Source organism: Antennarius striatus, chromosome 12 (assembly GCF_040054535.1).
Source record: "Antennarius striatus isolate MH-2024 chromosome 12, ASM4005453v1, whole genome shotgun sequence".
Lineage (NCBI taxonomy): Eukaryota > Metazoa > Chordata > Actinopteri > Lophiiformes > Antennariidae > Antennarius > Antennarius striatus.
In genome coordinates, this window is record NC_090787.1 from 11,397,983 (window position 1) to 11,420,000 (window position 22,018).

General features: G+C 38.7%; 1 protein-coding gene across 1 annotated transcript in view; it reads left to right on the plus strand.

The window, feature by feature from the left end:
* Positions 1–219: 219 nt before the first annotated feature.
* The window catches only part of LOC137604563 (ephrin type-A receptor 6-like), a 143,298-nt gene continuing 121,499 nt past the window's right edge, over positions 220–22,018 (plus strand). Inside the window, exons 1-2 of the mRNA XM_068328391.1 lie at positions 220–298; positions 11,084–11,148. Of these exons, the coding sequence (XP_068184492.1) occupies positions 220–298; positions 11,084–11,148 (144 nt within the window). The remainder of the gene's footprint in view (positions 299–11,083; positions 11,149–22,018) is intronic.

A 22,018-nucleotide genomic window follows, 5' to 3' on the forward strand; every position in this document is an offset into this window, starting at 1 on the left:
ATTGCTCTTTAGCTTTTTTTAAAGACTTTGGGTAAAGTCCCTTCACTCACTGCTGCCGTGCGGTCCAGATATGGAGCTCCTCTGCTTGCGACACCCGACAGTTCTCACCATCAAGGATCAAATGTAAGGATCAGGACCGGTGGATCCAGGCGCGTTTTCCTCTGAACACCTTGCATCAGCCAGAAGTACCCCAGATAAAATTTAGATGGTGCTGCAAACATGAGTTTTGGAAATCGATTTGTCCTCGTTTCACTCTTTCTTGGAATTGTCTTCATCCGCTTCAACCGGTGCAACCAAGGTGAGGTTAATTGTCCGCTCTTAAGCAGCAGCTTCTGAATGTTTGTATCCATATGTTTATAGAATATACTGCAATGCTGTCTCATTTCAAATATTATCTTGGAAAGGTTTAAGATTCATGTATATTTATAATATATTACTGTTAAGACCAATAAGGTGAGGCTGCAGGCTAAGTAGTTACAGTAAATCAGTAAAGTGATGATATGCTTCTGAGAGAAAGATGTCAGTGAACAAACAGACTTGAGAAATGAGAAGTTTGAAATGTCAGGGCACCTATTTATAAAAAAATATTTTCTTTTTAGTTGGTGAAATAAAAATAAGGAATAAGGATATAGACTTTGAATCAAGTCTTTTGTTTGCCATGAAATGCACTATGACACAATCCAGGCACAGATTTAAAGTTTGCCATTCTCCCTGCAGAGTTCAACGGATCGTCTCTGCTCTGTTTTTATCTGAGCCTTGAATCACACTATGAAATGAAATATCAGCTGCTTAAATGAAACACACACACACACACACACACAGACACACACACACACACACACACACACACACACACACACACACACACACACACACACACAGAGTTGCTCAACCGCAGATTGAATCACAAAGTGGGAGACAGTTTCTGTGTGTGTGTGTGTGTGTGTGTGTGTGTGTGTGTGTGTGTGTGTGTGTGTGTGTGTGTGTGTTTATGTTTCAGAGTGTGATGGTTGAACTGCGTGCAGTTTTCTTGGGTATTGCAGTGTTTTAGACATGCAGAATCTTCAGAATTATCCACTTTATGATAACTGTTGCAAACTTCAATGCACAAGAGCACGCATCTGTTTTGACCTGGGCACTGCTGTTTCACCATATGCGTGTGTGTATGTGTGTGTGTGTGTGTGTGTGTGTAAGTGAATAAGTCTGAGAGAGTCATTGCTGCCTTAGAAAAGCATTCCTGCATCCTTGTCTTGCATATTATTTCACGGTCACTCCCTTTTGTTTGTGTTTTGCTGTGCTTCCACATGCAGATATGTAATAATATATAATATATAATATAATATATAATATATAATATACGCACACCCAGGTATACACACAGACAGCTACAGCATCAGTAAGGTTTAAAATAGTCTTATTGATTGTGTGAGACACAGTGGAATCTGCCCCCCAGGTTATATTTTATTGTTCTCTCAGTTCAATAAGAACGATGTTGCTCCCTGTTCTCTCAGACAGCTGCTACATAACTGCCCCACTCTGTGTTTTTCTCTGCCACAGATTGAATGATTGAACTGATGTCTGCTTTCTATCATGCTTTAGTCTTTCATATTGACTGGTATGGGACTTTAGCAGCAGCACGATTGCAGCTGTGTGAATGGAAATCTAACAATAACCAACATAACAAGAAAACTTTCTCATTAAGTGCTTCGATGTAAACAGTTTTCATCTTGCCCCATCAAATTAATTTCACATTATATTACTTCTTGCTAAGGATGCAGAAGATGCATGGTTAGATGGAGGCAACTGATTCGCTGTGGCGACCCCTGAATAGCTGAAGGGAAAAGCCGAAAGGAGAAGGTTACTTCTTGCTAAATACAATGGCTCTGTGGCTGTCCGAGGTTTGTGTAGTTATGTAGGCCACTCTTTATCCTGCAGGGATACAAATACAAGTGTCGACCATTCCACTCTGAGATTCCGTCACCCCACGGCCATGAAAAGGAAAACAGGTGAATGCATTGTGTTTTCAGCTCGGCGACACGGTCCTCTGCAGCGCGTTCCATCACACAGAGGTGTTTCAGTGTACGGTAGTTTGATGCTTCTGACTGCAAACAAACTCCAAGGACTGGCGAGTTCACAAAAAAAAAAAATGGGCAAGATGTCAGATCTTAGGAGAACAATAAAAACCAATCATCTCTTGCCAGTCGCCTGTGTCCCACAATATCTCACAGCATCGTATCAGACAATCCCTCACATCAGCCCATCTGGGATTTCAAAAAGTTATTAACAAAGCTCACTCACTCACTGCCAGCTTTGAAGACGCCTTCATTCCCCATCAATATGTGTATGCCTCTCCCCATAATCTGTACACCCATTCATTTTTTCCCCTTATTTCACTCCCTTGTGGTGTCAGCAGCTACACATATTGTAATGAACATCCACAAATCTCATTTACTTGATTTCTTCAACCCTTGTAGAATTGTCTCGAGCAGATGATTGCTCACACTGAGTAAATTGGGAGTTAATATTTTTGTTCTATAATGCAGACAGAAATCTAGGCAGAAAAATCAAAACAATAATCTATTCTCAGGCTGCATGTGCAAGCTATTTTTTTTGGTCAGATGCAATCTACTGAGGCAGGCTTTGATTCATTAACACGTGGAACTAAGAATAAAATGAAAGCTACTTGTGAAATTATCATCAAATGCTGCACTGTTCATTGATTTATGTAGAGGGATGAAAGTTTTTGTTCTCTCCGGTTCCACCCGCAGAGCATCAAGTTCACCATCATTGTCGTAGATAGAGATATTCACCAGCAGTGTGCTGGTCAAGGAAAATCAATCAGCCAACCCAGACCAGCCAGAATAACATTAACTCTGCACCTTTCTGCGCACAACTCAATTTGTGTATTGTAACACGTGCATAGGAATTCTGTTTAAACAAGGGAAATAACATGGTGTGTGTATCGTCACGCTTTTTTTCTTCTTTTGGGGGAAAACTAGCGTCAAAAGACGACACTGGAGACATATTTTATTCATTCTGTTTTCCTTATGCACTCTGTTGCATCGATACAGTAAGCTATGACTGGTGTGTGAAATTTGTCTTATCCATGTGAACCATTACTGTTGAGCAGAGTGCATGCTGTTTCATCTAATAACCAGTCACTTCATGAAGGTTCCCCTACCTAAAGACATTGAGATGACTCCATGTTGGAGACTGTTAATTTAGAATTTGGCTTTCTCAGAGGCATTACTATATTAAGATAATGGTTGTTGAGTTTTATGGTATGGAAGCTTTATGACCGCTTGGTGAACAAGGTTTATTCACAGGTGAAGAAAATAACTCCTATCAAACTCGTGAATGGTCAGGTACGCTGTGTAATCTGCAGCCACTGCGTCCTAGTTTGTAGAATATAATGCTTACGAATCAGCAGTTTAAAAAGATCATGATTGTAATGTTGCATGTTTTATCTAACTTCCTGCATGTTTTACCTATTTACACAATGTGATAATTATAATAAGGCATTCAAGAAAGGTGTGGGTAGTGAATGTTCTCTATTTTTAATTAGAGACTGTTCTGGTGTTGTGTTTTGCGTGTGAAGACGTAGCGTGATCAACATGTTGTCAGCGTATCCTTTGCTGATTTTTTGTTTGTCTTGGTTTTTCCATCTATGTGTCATACTAATGATTCATGGAGCTTGGTGACCTCAGCTTCACCCAACCTCCAACCTCTGCAGAGGTATAAAATAAGCCATCTAACCCTGGTGTAAGTGTACAGTGCTTTATATAATTTCAACATTTTTAAGACATATAGGGACAAAATACCAAGCAGTTGATCTCTGATGTGCATTTTTTAGTGAAATCAAAAGCATCCTGCATTGTAATGAATTACTGTCTTTAAATGGACAGCAATCTCAAGGGAATATTATGAAGTAATATTCCAGTAAATTAGGTGCAGAAACACGGTTGTGCTGAACTACTGGTACTGATGAACCAGTTCTGAATGACTAAATCACATGTTATTACCAAGAACTTCCTTCAATAATTACTCATGTAAAAACACTTAAACTCTACATTGACTCTCATCAAACATCTTTGAAGATGTGCTCTGCTGATATTTATTATGTTGACGAATGTGTGATATCAGTGAAGAGTGGAGATGCAGCAAAAATCCTGTCATGCTTGTCAAGTTTTCTTCAGCTATGGATAGATTTTCATTTCACACCACATCATCCCTTGATCTGTTGAGAGTACAACACTTTGTTCACACCACTCAATAGCAATATGCAATCCACTGTGTTCATCAAATGTGGCTGTTTGTTATTTAAGAAATTGAGTTTGCAATGATGTGAGATTTTTGTTTGTGTTTGTAACTAAAGCATTAAATACTTTTATAATCATGATAGTGGTGGGAAAATCATTTTCAGAAACGGGACAAAAACAGATGAAGTTTTGTAATCATGGTTTTAATTTGTCCAAGGATTTGTTGAAGATTATTCTGGTCATTTGGTCACAAATACAAGAGGCTAATAAAATCATGTCATTTGATCAGGTCTGTTCCAAGGCACCAATCCAACATCATTAAGATGTAGGGCACCAGCTTTCCAACAATGGATTTATAGATAAACAAACACTAATGGTTATTATATCTCTGCTTGTGAAGACCAAGCCACCCAAACCTTATCATTATGGATAAAGTGTTTAATGCCACAGCTATCGTCAATGATTAATCTGAGTGCAGAACAAGACCCATTGTTTAGGTGGTTGTGAATTGAGGGAGATTTTATCCTTACGGAAATCTTTCCTTCCCCAAACAAAAGTACGTCACATTTTGAAAAATGCACTGTAAAACATGATGTTTGTTAGTGGAACATTACCAAACTCATACATTTTGTTTCACAAATAAACAAAAAAAATTGCCAATCATTCAAAGGAACAAAATGTTGCTAATATATTGCAACTCAGAAATAAATATAGAATGGCTTCCTCTGGAGTGCTCCAATCCCAGATCCTCAATCAGAGCGGGAGCCTTCAAATACTCAGACGTGGCGGCTGTTTCCCATGGACAGTTTGCCTCGTTTGCTCCTGTGAGATGCGATGTTTTAACCAAATTTGTGACCACATAGTGGAAGAGTGGGCCAAGTTAGTCACCTGTCAAATGCAGTTAGACACTTTATTGTGTTAGCATTAGGAGTAGGGGTGCTGCTCGCCAATTTTTGAGCAACTGTAGTTAGAGGACTTCGTGGGTTTTGTTTTCACTTTATTTGTAATTTATAGATGAATTCTGCAGTCTTCTTTTAGTTAGATTCCTCTGTTTGTTTAAGAGCCATCCTTTGGCCCTTTTGTTAATTTTGAAAACCTTTCCTCTGTGAAGGGATTTAAAATAATATTTGGTTTATCAAATATTATTATTTTAACCCTTTGACATCTAAGACTTCTTGTTACAACTCTTTAACGAGCTGGGTCGTAACAATGGTCAGCTCATTCATATAACATATTGGAGACAGTGGCCAAAATTGTCAGACTTTTCTGGTGTCCTCTGGGGCTTTTCTGTACTGGAAGGTGCACCAACTGACCACCTCACCCTACCTGTAAGCTCAATAATGAAATACATGAAGAAATGTTGCAGCATTGGTGGAGGTCAGAGTGCTGCTTCTTCTCAAGGGGAGCCAGTTTAAACCGTATTAAAACCCAATAAAGTGACTCGTGGCAGTCACAGAGCATAATTTACTGCAGTTGTCAGTCTGGCTCTGTCACTACTGCCAGGTTTCATGTATCATGTAAATGAATAAGAATATAAAAGTGAAGTGATTTAAATCTAAATAAGGTTATCCATCTATCCATCCATCCATCCATCCATTTTCTTGAAGACCAAAAATCCATAATTATCCTGCCTGCATCAATTTACTTCCTTGTGGGCTATGGGTCAAGCTGGAGCCTATCCCAGCTGGCTACGGACGAGAGGCGAAGTACATCCCAGTTGTGTCACCAGAATATCTTGGGGCCACATGAAAGACAAATAACCACTCGCACCCGTGGACAATTTGGAGTGATTATTTCACATAAACTCCATGTTTTTGGAGGTGGGAGGAAGCTGGAGAACCTGGAACTTTCTTGCTGTGAGTTGACAGCGTTACCCACTGTGCCACTCAATTTAGTTTATATATTGGTGAAATTATTTTTTGACTGACACAAGTGTAAATAAAGCAATAGCGCCCACTGCTGATGTGGAGGGATAACTACTACACTGATGAAAAAATCCTGATCACACCAAATCACCCTGTGTTTGTTTGAGATTCATACTGCAGTTATAAAACATGCTTTGTTTGTTAAGTTTTGGCAGATAATTAGCTCCATACCCATAATCCAAAACGGATTAAGTACTGGAACAATGCCTCACAAAGACAAACAATCTTCTTTCTTTTTCATCATTATCTCATCATGGAAATCCTCTCTATTGTAGAATGACTTTTTTTTGTAGTTAGTTACCAACAAGATTGCCTACATGGTTGTTAAAATGTTTACTTCTCATAAAGCTTTAAAGGTGGTGTAATATTGAGTCACTTGGTTCGATTCATTTACTAATATTATGCATTAAACGTTTACAGGACTCTAAACATAGGTATACAAAGTTGTGCATAATGCCCCAAATAAGCCATCCTGTTGAATATTTAGTAACCACACTTGGTCTTTAATTGATTTCTCTTTTTGTAAGGTTGCATGCTGCTTGAACAATACATCAGTTCCATAGACATCCAATAGCACTGCTGTCTGAGAGCTCAAGCTGCTCCTAGTTAAATTTACGTGAACACTTGATGAGACTACCTTTGGGTCTGTTGTTAGAGATTTAGTTTTTTGAGGTGTTTGTGTGGCCTGTAAGGGTTGTAGGCCAGACAGGAGATGTCATCATTCTACTGGAGCTCCATATATTTATGAGCTGACCAGCTCATGTTCTATTTATATTCAAGCAGTGCAATTCCCAAAGGACCCTCAGCTCCAGGCAGGGTCTGTTGGTACCTCAGTGAAAGATAACTCTATGGAGGGATAGAGAGAGAAACAGATAGGATGGAGAGATATTTACATGTGGGTAATATTAGAATTTACTACTAAGTTTAACCGAATCAGAATTTGCATGCATAGTCAAATAAAAGTGTACATTCAATCAAACCTGCATTTATTTTACACATTAACTATAGGGCGATGCTATATATTTTTACAGTATCATTGCTGCAATTTGCATTTAATAAGGTATATTAATACAAATGCATTATGTTACAACCTCTCTGTAGCTTTTTCATTTTTGATGTCAAAATTGTGATTTCCCGAGTATGAGAATTATACTACACATACTGAAAATAAGATATTGTAATAAAAATCTCTTCCTGTATCATGCAGCTTCCAATCTGGAATAAACTTGAAAGATTAGCAGTGACGTTACTCGTAACCAGAGTAGGAGTACAAAAGTAATAAAGCAATTCACAATCACAATTTAGAAACAGCAATATTTTGTTGATTTTGCTTCATGCATGGTTCTGCCTTTGTCAAGTCACGCCTGTAATGGCTGCAAGTTCAACCCAGTGTCAGAGCACCACGGGTGTCTGTTTCAAAGCTTGTTTTGTATTTTGTACAAGATAAACAATCCCTCTGTGCTGTAACACTTACTGATTGTTTCACAACAGCTGATTTAAATGAGTGAACATTGGAAACCTGTTCCAAAAGACTTTTATTTAGCTATTAAAAAAAAAGGCTAGAAGAACCACCTTGACCCGAAAGTGCCATTTTCTCTGCTGGATAGTTCTCACTGGCTCTTAATGCACATCAGCTGTTTTTTATTTATGGAAAAGTTAAGTGTGATATTGCTCACTGCAGAGAGCGACAAGGCCAGTCATCAGTAATTAAGCAATCCTCCTGCGCTGCATACCTGCCCATCATAGTCTAATGGTGTCCATTAACACTTGGAGGCATTGCCAGGGAGCCCTACATCTTGGCACCGGCACTGACACGGCACAGGCCTAGCATTAGTGGTTTGAAGAGGTCACACAGAGATGCTGGAACTGACTCAATGTCAGCCATGTGGAGGAAATATTAAAAGCCGGCACAGCAGAGAGAATGGAAGTATAGGTATTAAAGGATCAGCCTGAAGCTTTCTCTCACTTTGACTTGCATAATGGTCAGTCTATAGACTAATCTGGCCATTTTCCCAAACATATGCCACTTAGTTATCCTTAAATGCCTTGTTTGTCAGGGCTGCAGTTCTGCAACTTTCATATATCGTGATACATTTCTAAGAGAAATCAGCATTGATAACCTTGACTCCTTTCTTTAAAGTGAACTTCTTCTACAAACACACACACACACACACACACACACACACACACACACACACACACACACACACACACACACACACACACACACACACACACACACATACAAAAGCACACCTAGCTGTTTTCTGTTATACATTCATTCATCAAGATAAGGAAAAAGAATTCAGACATATGAAAATATGTCAGCAATTTTCTTTTTTTTTAGATGATTGTAGTGATTATGTGACTCTGATTTTGTAAAGACTTAGTTTTTTTTTTTCTCCATGGAGAGGTTCTCTGCTTTCCATTGCAAACTGGGCATTGCTGGACAGTCAAGGGATGGCACACATTTATGGTGTGTGTGTGTGTATGTGTGTGTACTCTCATTTGATCCACTACTTGTTGAACATGGTGGTCTTAAAGATTTTTCCCTCAGCAGTTGACAGAGACACAGGCAGTGAATACATATTTAAATTCAGTATTTTCTATAAATTACAAATGAATGCTGATTTCTATCCATATTTACTGAATAGGTATCAGCAAGAGTTTGCTAATGAGGTTTCCTCAATCACTGCTGAGATGTTTAGCTGTAAGTACTGTATATGTGTGTCTACCTGGCCCTGAATCTCACATACACCCTTTATCCTAATATTATTTACGCACATTTTTTAATTCAAGCTAAAGGACAGCATGTGAATGTAGGTGTTTGAGAACATTTTTAAAAAATATTTTTGTTATTGTTCTGATTTACAGCATCACTGACTTGGCTTCCTTCACACTGGTATGGCTGATTATGGCTGATGACTGATTTTGAGTGAGTTAGCATCGTTAGCATGGGTTAATGCTTGCGGGCAGAAACCTGACCCGAAAAGATTGGTTCCTACATCATTCAGCTCTTACAGAGGGGCAACCTGACAATATAACACAAAATAAAATACAGGTACAGGTTATTCAAAGTTAAATCATTCTTGATCATATGTTGTGATGGTCATTTTTATACCATTACCCTCAACTTAACATCCACCATAAATACTCTACTCTTAAAATCACTAGAAAACTGTCTAAAGCACATAATACTATGTTACTGTACAATAAATAGAATTAAAACATGCAATCATATTAAAATACATGTATTTACAATATCTCCTGTTAAATGTCACTCATGATTCATGCAAGTGCTTTGAGTTCAGATTAGTTTCAGTAAAATTTTGCTCCTTATAATTCAGTCCTTGAGAAGAATAAAACACTTCAAGGAACTCGCAACCAGTTTTTGAGCGCATCCTATAACAACAGTCAAGTCATGTCAACTTTATTTATAAAGCGTTGAATCACACCAGCAGGGCTAAATATTTTGGGCACCTCTGACTTACTTAAAGATGTACTGTCTCATATAGTAATCATCGCTCATAGTACAATCACAGACACAAATATACATTTTATTTTGACTTGGCGTTTTATTTTTCAAATGACAACATCAAATACCATCTCCTCTTACACATTAATTTGATGTAACTAGTTTCCCTGGAGTGATTGTTTTAATGGAGATTTATTCAGGAAATATTGTCATTGATAAAGATTTGTATCGGAATAATGAGCCCCCAAAGGATCACTTACAAATCTCTAAATGGTCATTCAAGACTGATGCTTAAAACTAATTACCCAAGTCGAAGAATAGTCTATGATTAGTCAGAAATCACTGTTGGCATTAAGCATGTGCAGTCTGCAGATTGACATTTAAGATCCACGTTGGTGGCTGCTCGAGGACAAATTTAAAGATATTTTTTTGTGAATGATGAGTTTGAATAATTATTTATTGGGTTTTGGGTCTCGTTTTTGTTTTTTTGTTTTTACTGCTGACACTCTCATTCTGAACATCTATAGTCTAACAAATAATTAGGATGTAACTGCATAGTCGCACATAATATTCATTCTCACATTTGACAAGGTGACTGGATTGGCTCCATGTAATATTTATGGATATTGAAAATGCAACAGGATTGGTGTCTACTGTCTATTCCCTAATGTTGTTTCAAATGTCGGTAAAACTTTTCTTTAAATTTACTGATGTTATGAAGGCTACACACTGCAGGTAAGTCAGGAAGCCATATCTACTCCTTCTCATTGTAAATCTCTGAGAAAGATGCTTTCCTCCTGAATTATTAAATCTACTGTCCTTGAGAGCAAGACATAATATTGTCAAGGATGACAGTGTTTTCTAGGGTGAAATTGCTTTGTTTTTACCATTAACTGGAAGGTCAGATTAAACTGATAATGATTTATGTTGTAACAAGATTGATACCACCATGTTTGAAACTCAAAGCTCAATTTTACATACATAACACCATATTGATGAAAATTTTGCAAAATGGATCTCATATTCCATGGCACAGGGAAAGATGAGGACAGATGTATCTCTGATTATTTCTCAAGAACAGGCCTGACACCGCACAGAAAAGAGAATATTGTTGTGAGTGGAACTGAAGTAAAGCTTTGGATGGGGGAATGGGACGGCTGAAGATGAATGAACTGTTGACAGCAATCTGACTGCAATCCATCAGTCACCAAATTCTGTTGTAAGAGGCAAAAATGTTGCTGTCACCGTTAATGCTGCCAAGCTCATAAATATTCATCCCCAAAAGTAATGTATTTTAATATAAATATGTATAATTGAAAAAGTTTATGACTGATATTTCAATTCCAATGTGAAAATACGACTTTTTTGTGTTGACAGATCGCTAATGATTATATTTTTCCCTCTCCTTATTTTTCCCATTTCAGTTGTTCTGCTGGATACGACGTCTGTGCTTGGAGAGCTTGGATGGAAGACATATCCTATAAATGGGGTAAGGACGGCAACTTCACTCTTACCTTCGGTCTCATTTTCTAGCATGCCTCATTAAAAATTGATGGACTGTGGTGCATCAATGAGTTTGATTATATTGATTGTAACAGGTCAAAGGCTAGCAGCGGTCCGTTTCACATTCACATTCTTGCTTTGCTCAGACCCCTCTTTTGACATGGGGGATACGAGAACTTGCAGACAGAAGATTAACCAAAGTTTGGTGGAAGCTTCTGTCTTGTCAGTCGTTTTTGGCCTTTTCCTGACACTTCAAGAGTTCCCATCAGTCCTGCCCTTTGTCACCATGCTAAATGCAACCATATTTCCTGTAAATGAATTAGAGCTCATTAGAAATGACAAGAACACAATCTTAAATGGATACAATTAGAATGAGATAAGTTCAGAACATGTCACTTTTCAGTCTACAATAGAACCTGCAAAATACAGTATGTGTACTCCAAAAACTCCCAAGTCTCCATTTCACCCCCAGTTACCACAGAAACAGTGACTACATGTACTGTACTCTATTCTGAATTCCTCTCAGTCAGCATCCCAAAAAAAGGTCTGCTACTTTGTTCTGATAGTAAGTGACTCCAGCTCCTGAACCAGATCTTTTCAGACTGTTGGTTTTATATTTCTAAAAATGTCAGAGTGGATAAAATGCTATACTTGTGATGAATACAACACCATTACACTGCAGACATTACACTAATATATGCTACATATATGCCAAGTAAAAAGGGCATAATTGTCTCATTGGTTTGATTCCTGCTCCCACCCAAAAAAGCACCTCAAGTTTGAGCTGACAGTGGGTGGTGTCAGCCTACCTCCAGAGCACTGCCGAGGCACCCTTGAGCAAGGCGCCGTCCCCCTTCACAAGTTCCTCATTTGGGGCGCTCCACAGAGGGGCTGCCCGCCACTCTACCTCCCCCTGCATGCCTACTGGCCCCCTTATGTGTCTTTGTGTGTGCTACTAACTAGAGTGTGCTCTTAATTTCCCTTCGGGGATCAGATTAGTATATAAAATTAAACTAAAAAAAATATTCATCAATGGTCTAGTTTTTGCATTGCAGTACATGTATACCAGTGGCGGGCCGTGCATTTCACACCTAGGCCTTCAGTAGTGCTCCGTCTGAATCAATCCAACCCTCAAAAACTATTTTTTGGCCACAAAACCTTTACTGCAGCTACAGATGCGACACACATTAAAAAAAACATCAATAATAGCCTCATAAAATTGCAATATTATTTAGGAATATAGCCACATTTTACTAACCAAAAATCCTTTTTATTTGTAAACCAAATCCATCCTCCTTTCTTCAAGAAATCACACAGTGTTCAAATCACACAAAGCCCACAAGTCGAGGGCAGACCAGTGGGAAATTACTTCAAATAAAAACTATAATTTCATCACTTGTGAAAAGAATCACAGGTAATTGCACAGCTATTGGATTGAAATATTACTCTAATTTATGAACTTGATTAAATAAAAGTGATGTGCACACAGTACAAGTAACAGCAACAAAGTTTGTGTATCACCGTGTTTACTTGGTTGGACTGATCCAAACAGCAACCAGACACGTAATATCTGGAAAATATCTGTCCATTTTCGCATTTGAACAAATGCATGTGGCAATAAAATCTCAATGGATTTAGCATTTTTGGAAAAATGCCATAATGCCTTAATTTACTGTATACTGCAGCAAAGTAAACCTTTGTTATAATTCAGTGCTGAAAAACATACAAAAATGAGTATGATCAGGTGATATTATTTTATCGTTGATTTGTTGTTATATGCCAGAGCCACTTCTCAAATTTTATGCATAATTTTATTATGTGCACATCCAAAGTAATGACACTTCGTCAAACTTTATTATGAGGAATAAGATTTTTGCATTCATGGTACAGCTTTGTAAATAGCTCAGTAATAATCTAGAAGTATTCATGCTTGGCAAATGTCAAACAATTGTTTAAAATGTACAGACAAAAGCCGAGATTTGCACCACTTCCTATGTTGACAGCTAGCTTAAGGAAGCACTTCCTTCACAACATGCCTATGTTTTATATAAAAAAACGGATATTTTCTTTTCTTTTTTTACCTTAGCTTTCATAAATGTACGTCCAAAGATTTGTGCTGATCAAGCTCTCTGCCTGGGAGAAATATAAAGCGGTTTGTCATACTTTGCATTTCTTTTTAAATCAGATGCTTCAAAGTGAGCAGACAAAATTCACCGAATTCACTGAGTATCTCTTGTCAAGGAGGCAGTTTGGTCAAATGCATTTGAACTCTAAGTTAGACCAATAAGTCGACGTGTCATTTTTGCACTCCAGTCCATTTGCACCATTTATACCAGTCTTTACACACCCATTTTTCCCTTGATTAATATATACTACACACAGCCATAACTCGTGAAGAAAAACATGGCTTGGGGTTGTGAGGTGACTGTGAGAATACAAAAACAGGGGGAAATAAAGATTCTACTAACAGCTCTCACTCTGTTTTGAGGTTTGATTTTATTGTCTGAGAACCGTTGCAGCAAATGATATAAGTACTTTATTCAATAAAAAGTATCATTGCTTTCTTTATAGCTCTGTAGTGTTTCTCCATCCTTGACTGTGCGTATGGCTTCATAGTTATTCTCTGTGGGGTTTGACTTAAATTATCCTCAGCTTGAAGATCCCCAAAGTTCCCCCACCTTTTCTCTGTCTCTATCTCTTGCTGCTAGGCCCTTGGTGGGTTATGGAGGTGATTACACCATGTAGGTCGTAGTGACAGCTGCCCACAGCGTTAAAGAAGCGGGGAAAAGAAGAGGGAGGGAGGCTACTGCCTCGATGATTGAGCTGTCAGCCCTCTCCCCTCCTCACTCATCCACAATTCACCGATTCACCATTAATATTTAACGAATTGAGGTGAGAGGGCCTGAGGGAAGGTGTGAAGATCTGGGGAGCTAAAATAGTTTAAATCCCCCTCACTACCTGGAAGCCAGCAAGAGGAACTCAATCCCCACCGTATTAGACACAGCCTGGTATCAGGCACTACAGCAGCACACCGTGTGGCTGTCTATCAGAGTTGCACATTGGTTCTAGTTCTGGGAGAATAAATTGATAAATTCCTTTCAGTCGGTCCTATCCAGTGCATTTGTTAAAGCCTCCATGTATATATTTTTTTTAAAAGTACCACGAAGCAGTGTGTGTTTTGCTTCTGCATGTTTGTGGATTTTCTGCAAAAAGTCTTAGGTAGGGAGGGATGTTGAGGATAGGATTTGCTTGTTACCTCCCACGAAGGGGATGCATTGTAATTGTCAGTGTTTGTGTGTTCGTCCGTCCGTTCATCCATCAGTCCATCTGTTAGTCCACCAAATATCTTCCCAATCATTGCAAATAGAAAGATGAAAGAAAAAGTACAGTACTCGGGTGGCAAAGGGGATGAAAATGAGATGATGACCTTGAGAAGAATAGGTCAAGGTCAAATTTCAACTTTTGCACACTCAAGGAACCGGTTAAGATAGAAAGACGAGGGAGAAGGCCAGTGAAAGTAAGACCATAGATCAAAGCTAGTGCTTTGATATACATATGCACTAGCTTTGATTTACCCTGACCTATGAAAGTAAGTCAGGGTAAAATTTTGAATCAAGGGATTGCAACATCCAGCGACTTACCCTGACCTACCCTGAAATTAGGTCAGGGTCAAATTTTGAATTCAGGGGTGTCGCACGATGTTGCAGTCTCTGACTGCCTTGGTTCTAGTTAATAGTTGGCAGTGTTGGTACCCACTGACCATCATGCCTCCCTCTCATGAAGCTAGATTTCCAAAATGTTAACACTGACTAACACTGAATATTAAAAAGACTAGCCAAGCAAACAATAAACAAAAACATCTTGATAAGTGGATGACTAAGATGTGTTAATAGGTAAGATATTATATATATAAATTCATTAAATTAATTGTTGAAAATGTAGCCGCAAGAGGACACAAGCCAGTGTCTTATTGTGCCGGTCCCAAACCCGGATAAATACAGAGGGTTGTGTCAGGACAGATGGTAGTTGACTTTGCAAAAAAATGATGGAAATGGCTAAAGTGAATACTTTCTTCCAGAAGAGAAGGAACATAGGGTGACCTATAAGAGTGGTGGTAGGAGCACACAGGTAGACTACAACTTGTGTAGACGGTGTAATCTGAAGGAGTTCAGTGACTGTGAAATAGTGGTAGGTGAGAGTGTAGCCAAACTGCATAGGATGGTGGTGTGAAGGCTGACTCTGGTGGAGAGGAAAATGAAGAGGGCAAAGGCAGAGCAGAGGACAAATTGGTGGAAGCTGAAAAAGGAAGAGTGTTGCATGACTTTTAAGAAGGAGTTAAGACAGGCTCTGGGTGGTCAGGAGGTGCTTCCAGATGACTGGATAACTACATCTAATGTGATCAGGGAGACAGGTAGGAGAACACTTGGTGTGTCATCTGGAAGGAAAGTAGATAAGGAGACTTGGTGGTGGAATGAGGAGGTACAGGAGTGTATACAGAGAAAGAGGTTAGCTAAGAAGAAGTGGGACACTGAGAGGACTGAGGAGACTAAACAGGGAGAGTACAGGGAGATGCAGCTTAAGGTGAAGGTAGAGGAAGCAAAGGCCAAACAAGGGGCTTATGATGACTTGTACGCTAGGTTGGACAGTAAGGAGGGAGAGAGTGATCTATACAGGTTGGCAAGACAGAGACTGAGATGGTTTGGACATGTCCAGAGGAGAGATAATGAATATATTGGTAGAAGGATGCTGACTTGTAAACTGCCACGCAGGAGGCCTACAGGAAGACCAAAGAGGTTTTTTTGTGGATGTAGTGAAAGAGGACATGAAAGTAGTTGGTGTGAGAGAAGAGGATGCAGAAGACAGGGTTAAATGGAGGCAACTGATTCGCTGTGGCGACCCCTGAAGGGAAAAGCCGAAAAGAAAAGAAGAAAAATTAAATTAATTGTTGATGAATCATTTGATCCAGAGATTGCTGTAAAATTACGAGAATATAAAATGTAAAAAAAAAAAAAAGAATTAGAGTTAGGGATGAGCGAGTACTCCACTATCTGCATCTGTTCAACCATCTAAATTATCTGAATCCGTATCTGTACTTGGAATGGGTGGGACTTAAATTGGAAGTGGGTGTGGTTTGACCAAAAGTGGGTGGGGCTTAAATCGGTACACTGTAAGTCAGATATTGATATGGAGTGATCAGAACTTGCTATATTTATTGTTTATTTTACAACTATTTAGAGAACAGCCTCAAAATTGAGATTCAAATAAATTATTTGATCACAAAAGAAAACTACTTACAGAACAAGTTTTTTGTTAACTTAGAACATGAATATTCTTAATTGCATGAATGAATATTTACAGAATAGCCTCAGAATTGAGATTCAATGCTTTTGATCACAATAGTAAAGGAACTATTTACAGACAAGTTTTTTTCTAAACCCAGAACGACACCAAATGTTCTGTATGCACAGCAAAAAAACCTATTTATTTACTGTATATTTAGTGCATTAATGAATACAACACATGCAATAGGAAATTATGAACTAGAAAGTATGCACAAACGACAATTGTCATACTCAACACAACTTTATTTATTTATTTTTACCACCTAATGTTCTTGCCATTTTTTCCACATAAAGATAAACAAAGGTTATAAAGGTGTGCGTGTGTGTGTTTGTGTGTTTGTGTGTGTGTGTGTGTGTGTGTGTGTATGTGTGTGTGTGTGTGTGTGTGTGTGTGTGTGCGTGTACGCACGCGCTATGTAACAGTTAAATATATATACACATATACACAGCATATTATTTTGATTTGAAGTGATTAAGTGTCGAAAGAAGAGCAAGCAGGTAAAAAACAAAAAAATGACTGGAGTGGAGGCGACACAGGCAGTTTTCAGCCCTGTCTGGTTAAATGCACCGCATACGTGCAACAAACAAAACAAGAAATACATTCACCACGTATCCTTTAATAGACCAAAATAGAGGCAAGTTGAAGAAAACCTAAGGAAAGCAACATGAGCTACAGTGAAGCCACGCACAGAGATCAGTCAATGTCTGTGTGTGTGTGCGAGTGGGGCAGCGACACTCTGGCTAGGGTGATGTGTGTCTGTAGGGAGGGGTGGGTGCTCTGTGTGAATCCAATCACAGAGAGTGAAGACAGTCAGTTCTGGGGATTTTCTGTCAGCTATGCCAGCTGGGATAGGCTGTAGCTCCCGTGACCTGCACAAGCGGATGAAACCGGTCAGGAAAATAAATGAATTAACAAGCACGAGTATTAACAAGTTTTACTCGTAGCATGCTTGTACTCAAAAATGCGTACCGGATACTCGTCTAAAGCGAGTACCCGGCTAACCCCTAATCGAATATAATATAAATGGTAAACAGAAATGTATTACTAGTTTGTACGCAGCTGTTTTGGGTTGTGTGATCGCAATGTATGATCTCAAAAGCACACATTTGATGGTGTCGTCTACTATTTCAGGTGGTATGTAACATTGTTAGCCTGATCCCACGAGGACTGTATTGTGTCAGTGCATTAACAGCAGTGTCTTGCATGTTTTGTATGTGGGAGGCTAGCATTAAGGCAGTGTAAACACCTCCTGTGCTTTCCTGCACCCTTCTGGGAGGTTTGTCTCACTTTCTACAAACTTCTGTTCTGCATGCACAGCCAAAAAAGATTTTATTTATTTATATGAAACTCATTCTGCATCTACCCTAGACTTAGATAAAGAGGGATACAGTTATTTTCCTACAGCAGCAGAGATTATCTTCATTCTTCTTGAAAACAGGTTAGAACACAAGACTCTCCAGCACTTTTATGTCATTTTAATAGACATGTGTATACTGATTCTACCCCTTTTGCCATTCTTTTTCTAGTCTTTGTATTAGAAAGATTTTGTGGATATGGCAAAAGGTACTGGTAGGATTAATCTGTAGTAGGGTACAAGTTTATTAGCAGTGTTGAACTGTGAAATCCTCCATGTGTGATTATCAGGGTTGACTGGGAATAGTTTTAATTAAGCATAAGTCTGAGATGCCTCAATAAATTAAGTAATTGTTCTTGGTCTACCCCCATTACAAGAAAGCTTTCCCTGTAGATGAACAGATGAATCTCTAGTACAAGGAACCCCTTTAAACATACAGTATGTTAACTACCAAAATCAAATTATTTGTTTGTTTGTTTTTTGGAGGGTTGTTTTTTCCTGTATTTCAGCTGGCTGTGGGAATATCCAAAGAGTTAAGAAACACACTCACCTTGAAAGGTTTTACTGTTTAGATGTGTGCAGATTGAAAAACCAAATAATCTATACCTTGTCTTTCAAGGACATTGATTCTGTAAACTTTTTCCTTTAGGTTAATAATTGTGTTTTTGAGAAAGCCAGTGGCAGGCAGACACATCAGCTGCCTCATACCTTTGGAAATAAATTAGAGATGTTTTGTGGATCTTTTTCTGAATCAAGGATGTTTGTCTCTATTCTCAGCCTTGCCATCCATGTTCTGAAATGCTGAATAGTGATGAAGAACGGAGTATCACAAGGCTGAGTGAAGGAGAGAGAGAGACAGACAGAGAAGGAAAAGAGGGTTGATTTGGCGTCTGCATGCAGCCACGATAAGCTCCACTCAGAATAGGCAGACACACTGCTGAAATATGCATGAGTCATTTCCCAGTGGTGGGTGGGGAGAAAGAGAGCACAGAGAAAGAGCATCTTATTTATTAAATTACACGAAACAGCTTTAGGGGATTAAGAATGGCTAATGTCGCCTTTTGTTTTCGCTTATTGATATTATAATGCTAAATTGAGCGTGGGCAGGTTGGATGACAAGGAATGATGGTTGTCCATAATAAAAGCAGGGAATGATCTACTTTTATCTATTGTCTGAGATCCCAAACAGCCAATAAGTCAGATATACTGGGGGCGTATAAACACAGTGTTATGTAAGTGAGGAAGCCAGTACATTGGTTTACTGCTGCCAAAACACTGCTCGGTCAAATATTAGACTGTGACACCTGGATACTTCACAAGTGCTAAGCTCAGAGTAAGACATTTTTCTCAGAGTGGGTGTGCTTGTGTGTCTTTGAGAAGACTTGATATGGACATCAGGCAGGCTACTGCTGAATGAAATAGAGATTTATTACAGCCATAAAAATGAATACTACAGAACAAGTCTAATGCAACAGCATTTTTAGTGTAATGCATTTAGAAAAAGTAATTCTGAGTCTGTTTAAATATTGATATGTGTCGTATATTTGTTGGCTCCGCTGATAACAGGCCTCTTTGCTAAACAGTATGAATTTTCTGCCCATTCTTATTGAAGGCACTACTGATTTAATCTCACCCTCATGGAATTATCTCTTTAAATTATGGCTGCCTTTTGTTAGGACAGGTAGACAGTCTAGGTGATAATATACTGCAACTGTGTCTAGTAAGATAATAGAGCAGGAAATTATACTTTCTTTTCATTTCTGACCAGGATTCCCTGGAAGAAAAAATCCTGTATCGCAACTGGAGCTCCCAGATTAAATACAGTATGAATAGAATTTACTGACTTCATTTAAAATTATTTTCTTTTCTAGAAAATAAATTGGCATGATAAACATCATCCAAAAACTTTTGACTTTTTTGGATCCTAGCTGAAATTATTATTATTTTACATTCAGTTTCTGGGTGGAAAGATGTGAAAGGTATGTCTGTGTTCTCTGTTAACATTATACACACACACACACACACACACACACACACACACTCACACACACACACACACACACACACACACACATACACGCACGCACGCACGCACACACACACACACACACACACACACACACACACACACACACCAATTAGTAATAATACCTTAAGGCAAAAATCTTCTGCATATACCCATTGCGTTGTTCTGTGGTAATGCACCATGTTCCTCAGTTGTCTCCCAGCACATTAGGAGTTTTCCAGTCTATCAGGGTAGGAAAACATTTACAGTGGAATGGTGTCAGACTCAGGCTTTGGGTTTTGAATCTGAGGAAGATGAGAAAGATAAACGAGAGAAGGTAAACAGATGCAAAGAGGAGGCAATGTCTGAAGTAATATATCAGGGATATATCTTTGAATAAGATGATTGTGGGGTTTTTTTCACATCCTCTGAACTGGCTCTACTTTCCCACAATATTAATCCTGAATATTTTTATTGCAGTATTTAACCTTGATAATTGATTGCAAATATGTGACCTCCAGTTATTTCTAAGCACATTCTCCATCCTTAATACTATTAGACTTTGAGAATGACACTGTATAACAGGGAGCAGAGAGAGAGAGCAAATTCTGAATGTCAGTGTCTTTCATAGCTTGGATAAACTTCTCTAAGGCCTGCTGCTTAGTGATTGTCTACAGCACTGTGAGAAAAAAGGGGAATAATCCAGAATCACTCCATTTCTCCCCATGGAGACGCTAATATAAAAAAGGTAGTATGATTTAGCACACCAGTGTTCGTCCTGGGGACCTCTGCCATAACCGAGCTTAAGCAGTACCGGGGGATTCCTTAATTGGCTTGTTTCTTGTCAGGGACACACTGCGGCCGATATCTTATGTGCTCCCACTTGGCATCTTGCTGACAGCAGAACATGTCCTGACAGCTTTCCGGGCTAACCCTCACCATGCGTGAAAGCTGAGGGAGAGAAATAGAGGGAAAGTATGAAGGATTAAAGTATTGAGGGGTGCAAATGGAAGCGGGGTGGGGGATAGAGCATTGGAAGAGAGAGGAGACCGTTAGCACCTTGCTGAATGGTGGAGGTGCATACCTGAATATATGAAGAGGTGGTAACCAAGGACAGAAGATAGAATATGTGATAGCACTGGAAGCATTCAAACATGTTTATTTTATAAAACAATTGGCAAATCATATATTGTTAGAATTAGAAAAATGCTTTGAGGTATTCTATTTTTAGAATAACATATGCTCAATGTTAATTAAGGCTGGCTAATACGGTAATAATTTCTCAATCTGGGTAGCGCTTGAACAGTGTTTGTAATATGCAAACTTGTTTAAAGTAAACACTGCAAAATATATTACACCTACCCTCAGAATTGGGAAATGCCGGACAAGTTCCTTTTCTGACTGGATCAGGAAGGCGGTCCCAGAGCAGAAAAGCCGAGTTGCTCAAGCGAGTAGGATGAATGCTCAGCAGCTCACCACAGTAGCCACTGCTGCTTCTCACTGTCATCGGACTGTCTCACACAAATGAGAAAACTCTGGCTTCCATTGGAAGTAAAAGGAGCAGCCAATCAACTCTCACACCCATACCAAGCATCTAATGTACATCTTTCTGCTGGTTTTAAATGTAGCTTTGTCTCCACGTCACACTTTTAAACACTGAGTGCATGAATCTTTAACAAACATAGTAGTAGTTCTGAAGGGAATCTAAGTGCTTTGTTACTGTTTTTAGCCATGCCACTGCAACTTTAAAATGTTGATTGTCTTTATTAACTTCAAATTTTTCATGTTGTGAATAACAATTAAGGATTTTACTCATTGAACATTTGGATCTCATGAGAGAAACTAGTTGAACTTTCCCAAGTGTAAACTGAGCCTGCAGCTCTCCTCTTTCTCATTAAGGAGTGAAGAAGCACAGACTTTAATGTGAAACCTTTTTATTCAGTGTTTTTACTAGTTTTAATTATCAGGTCTGTGTGTGAGAGGAGGGAAACTGGATAATTCTGGATACAGTAAAACCCTTGTGAAAGATGAACACTGAATGTATGCTGTCCTGAAAACAAGCTGAGCACCAATAAACAGGTTGTATTAATGTTAACACTAACTCAGAAGCATAAATTGGCACATTAACTTTAGCATCAATAACCTAACAATCCT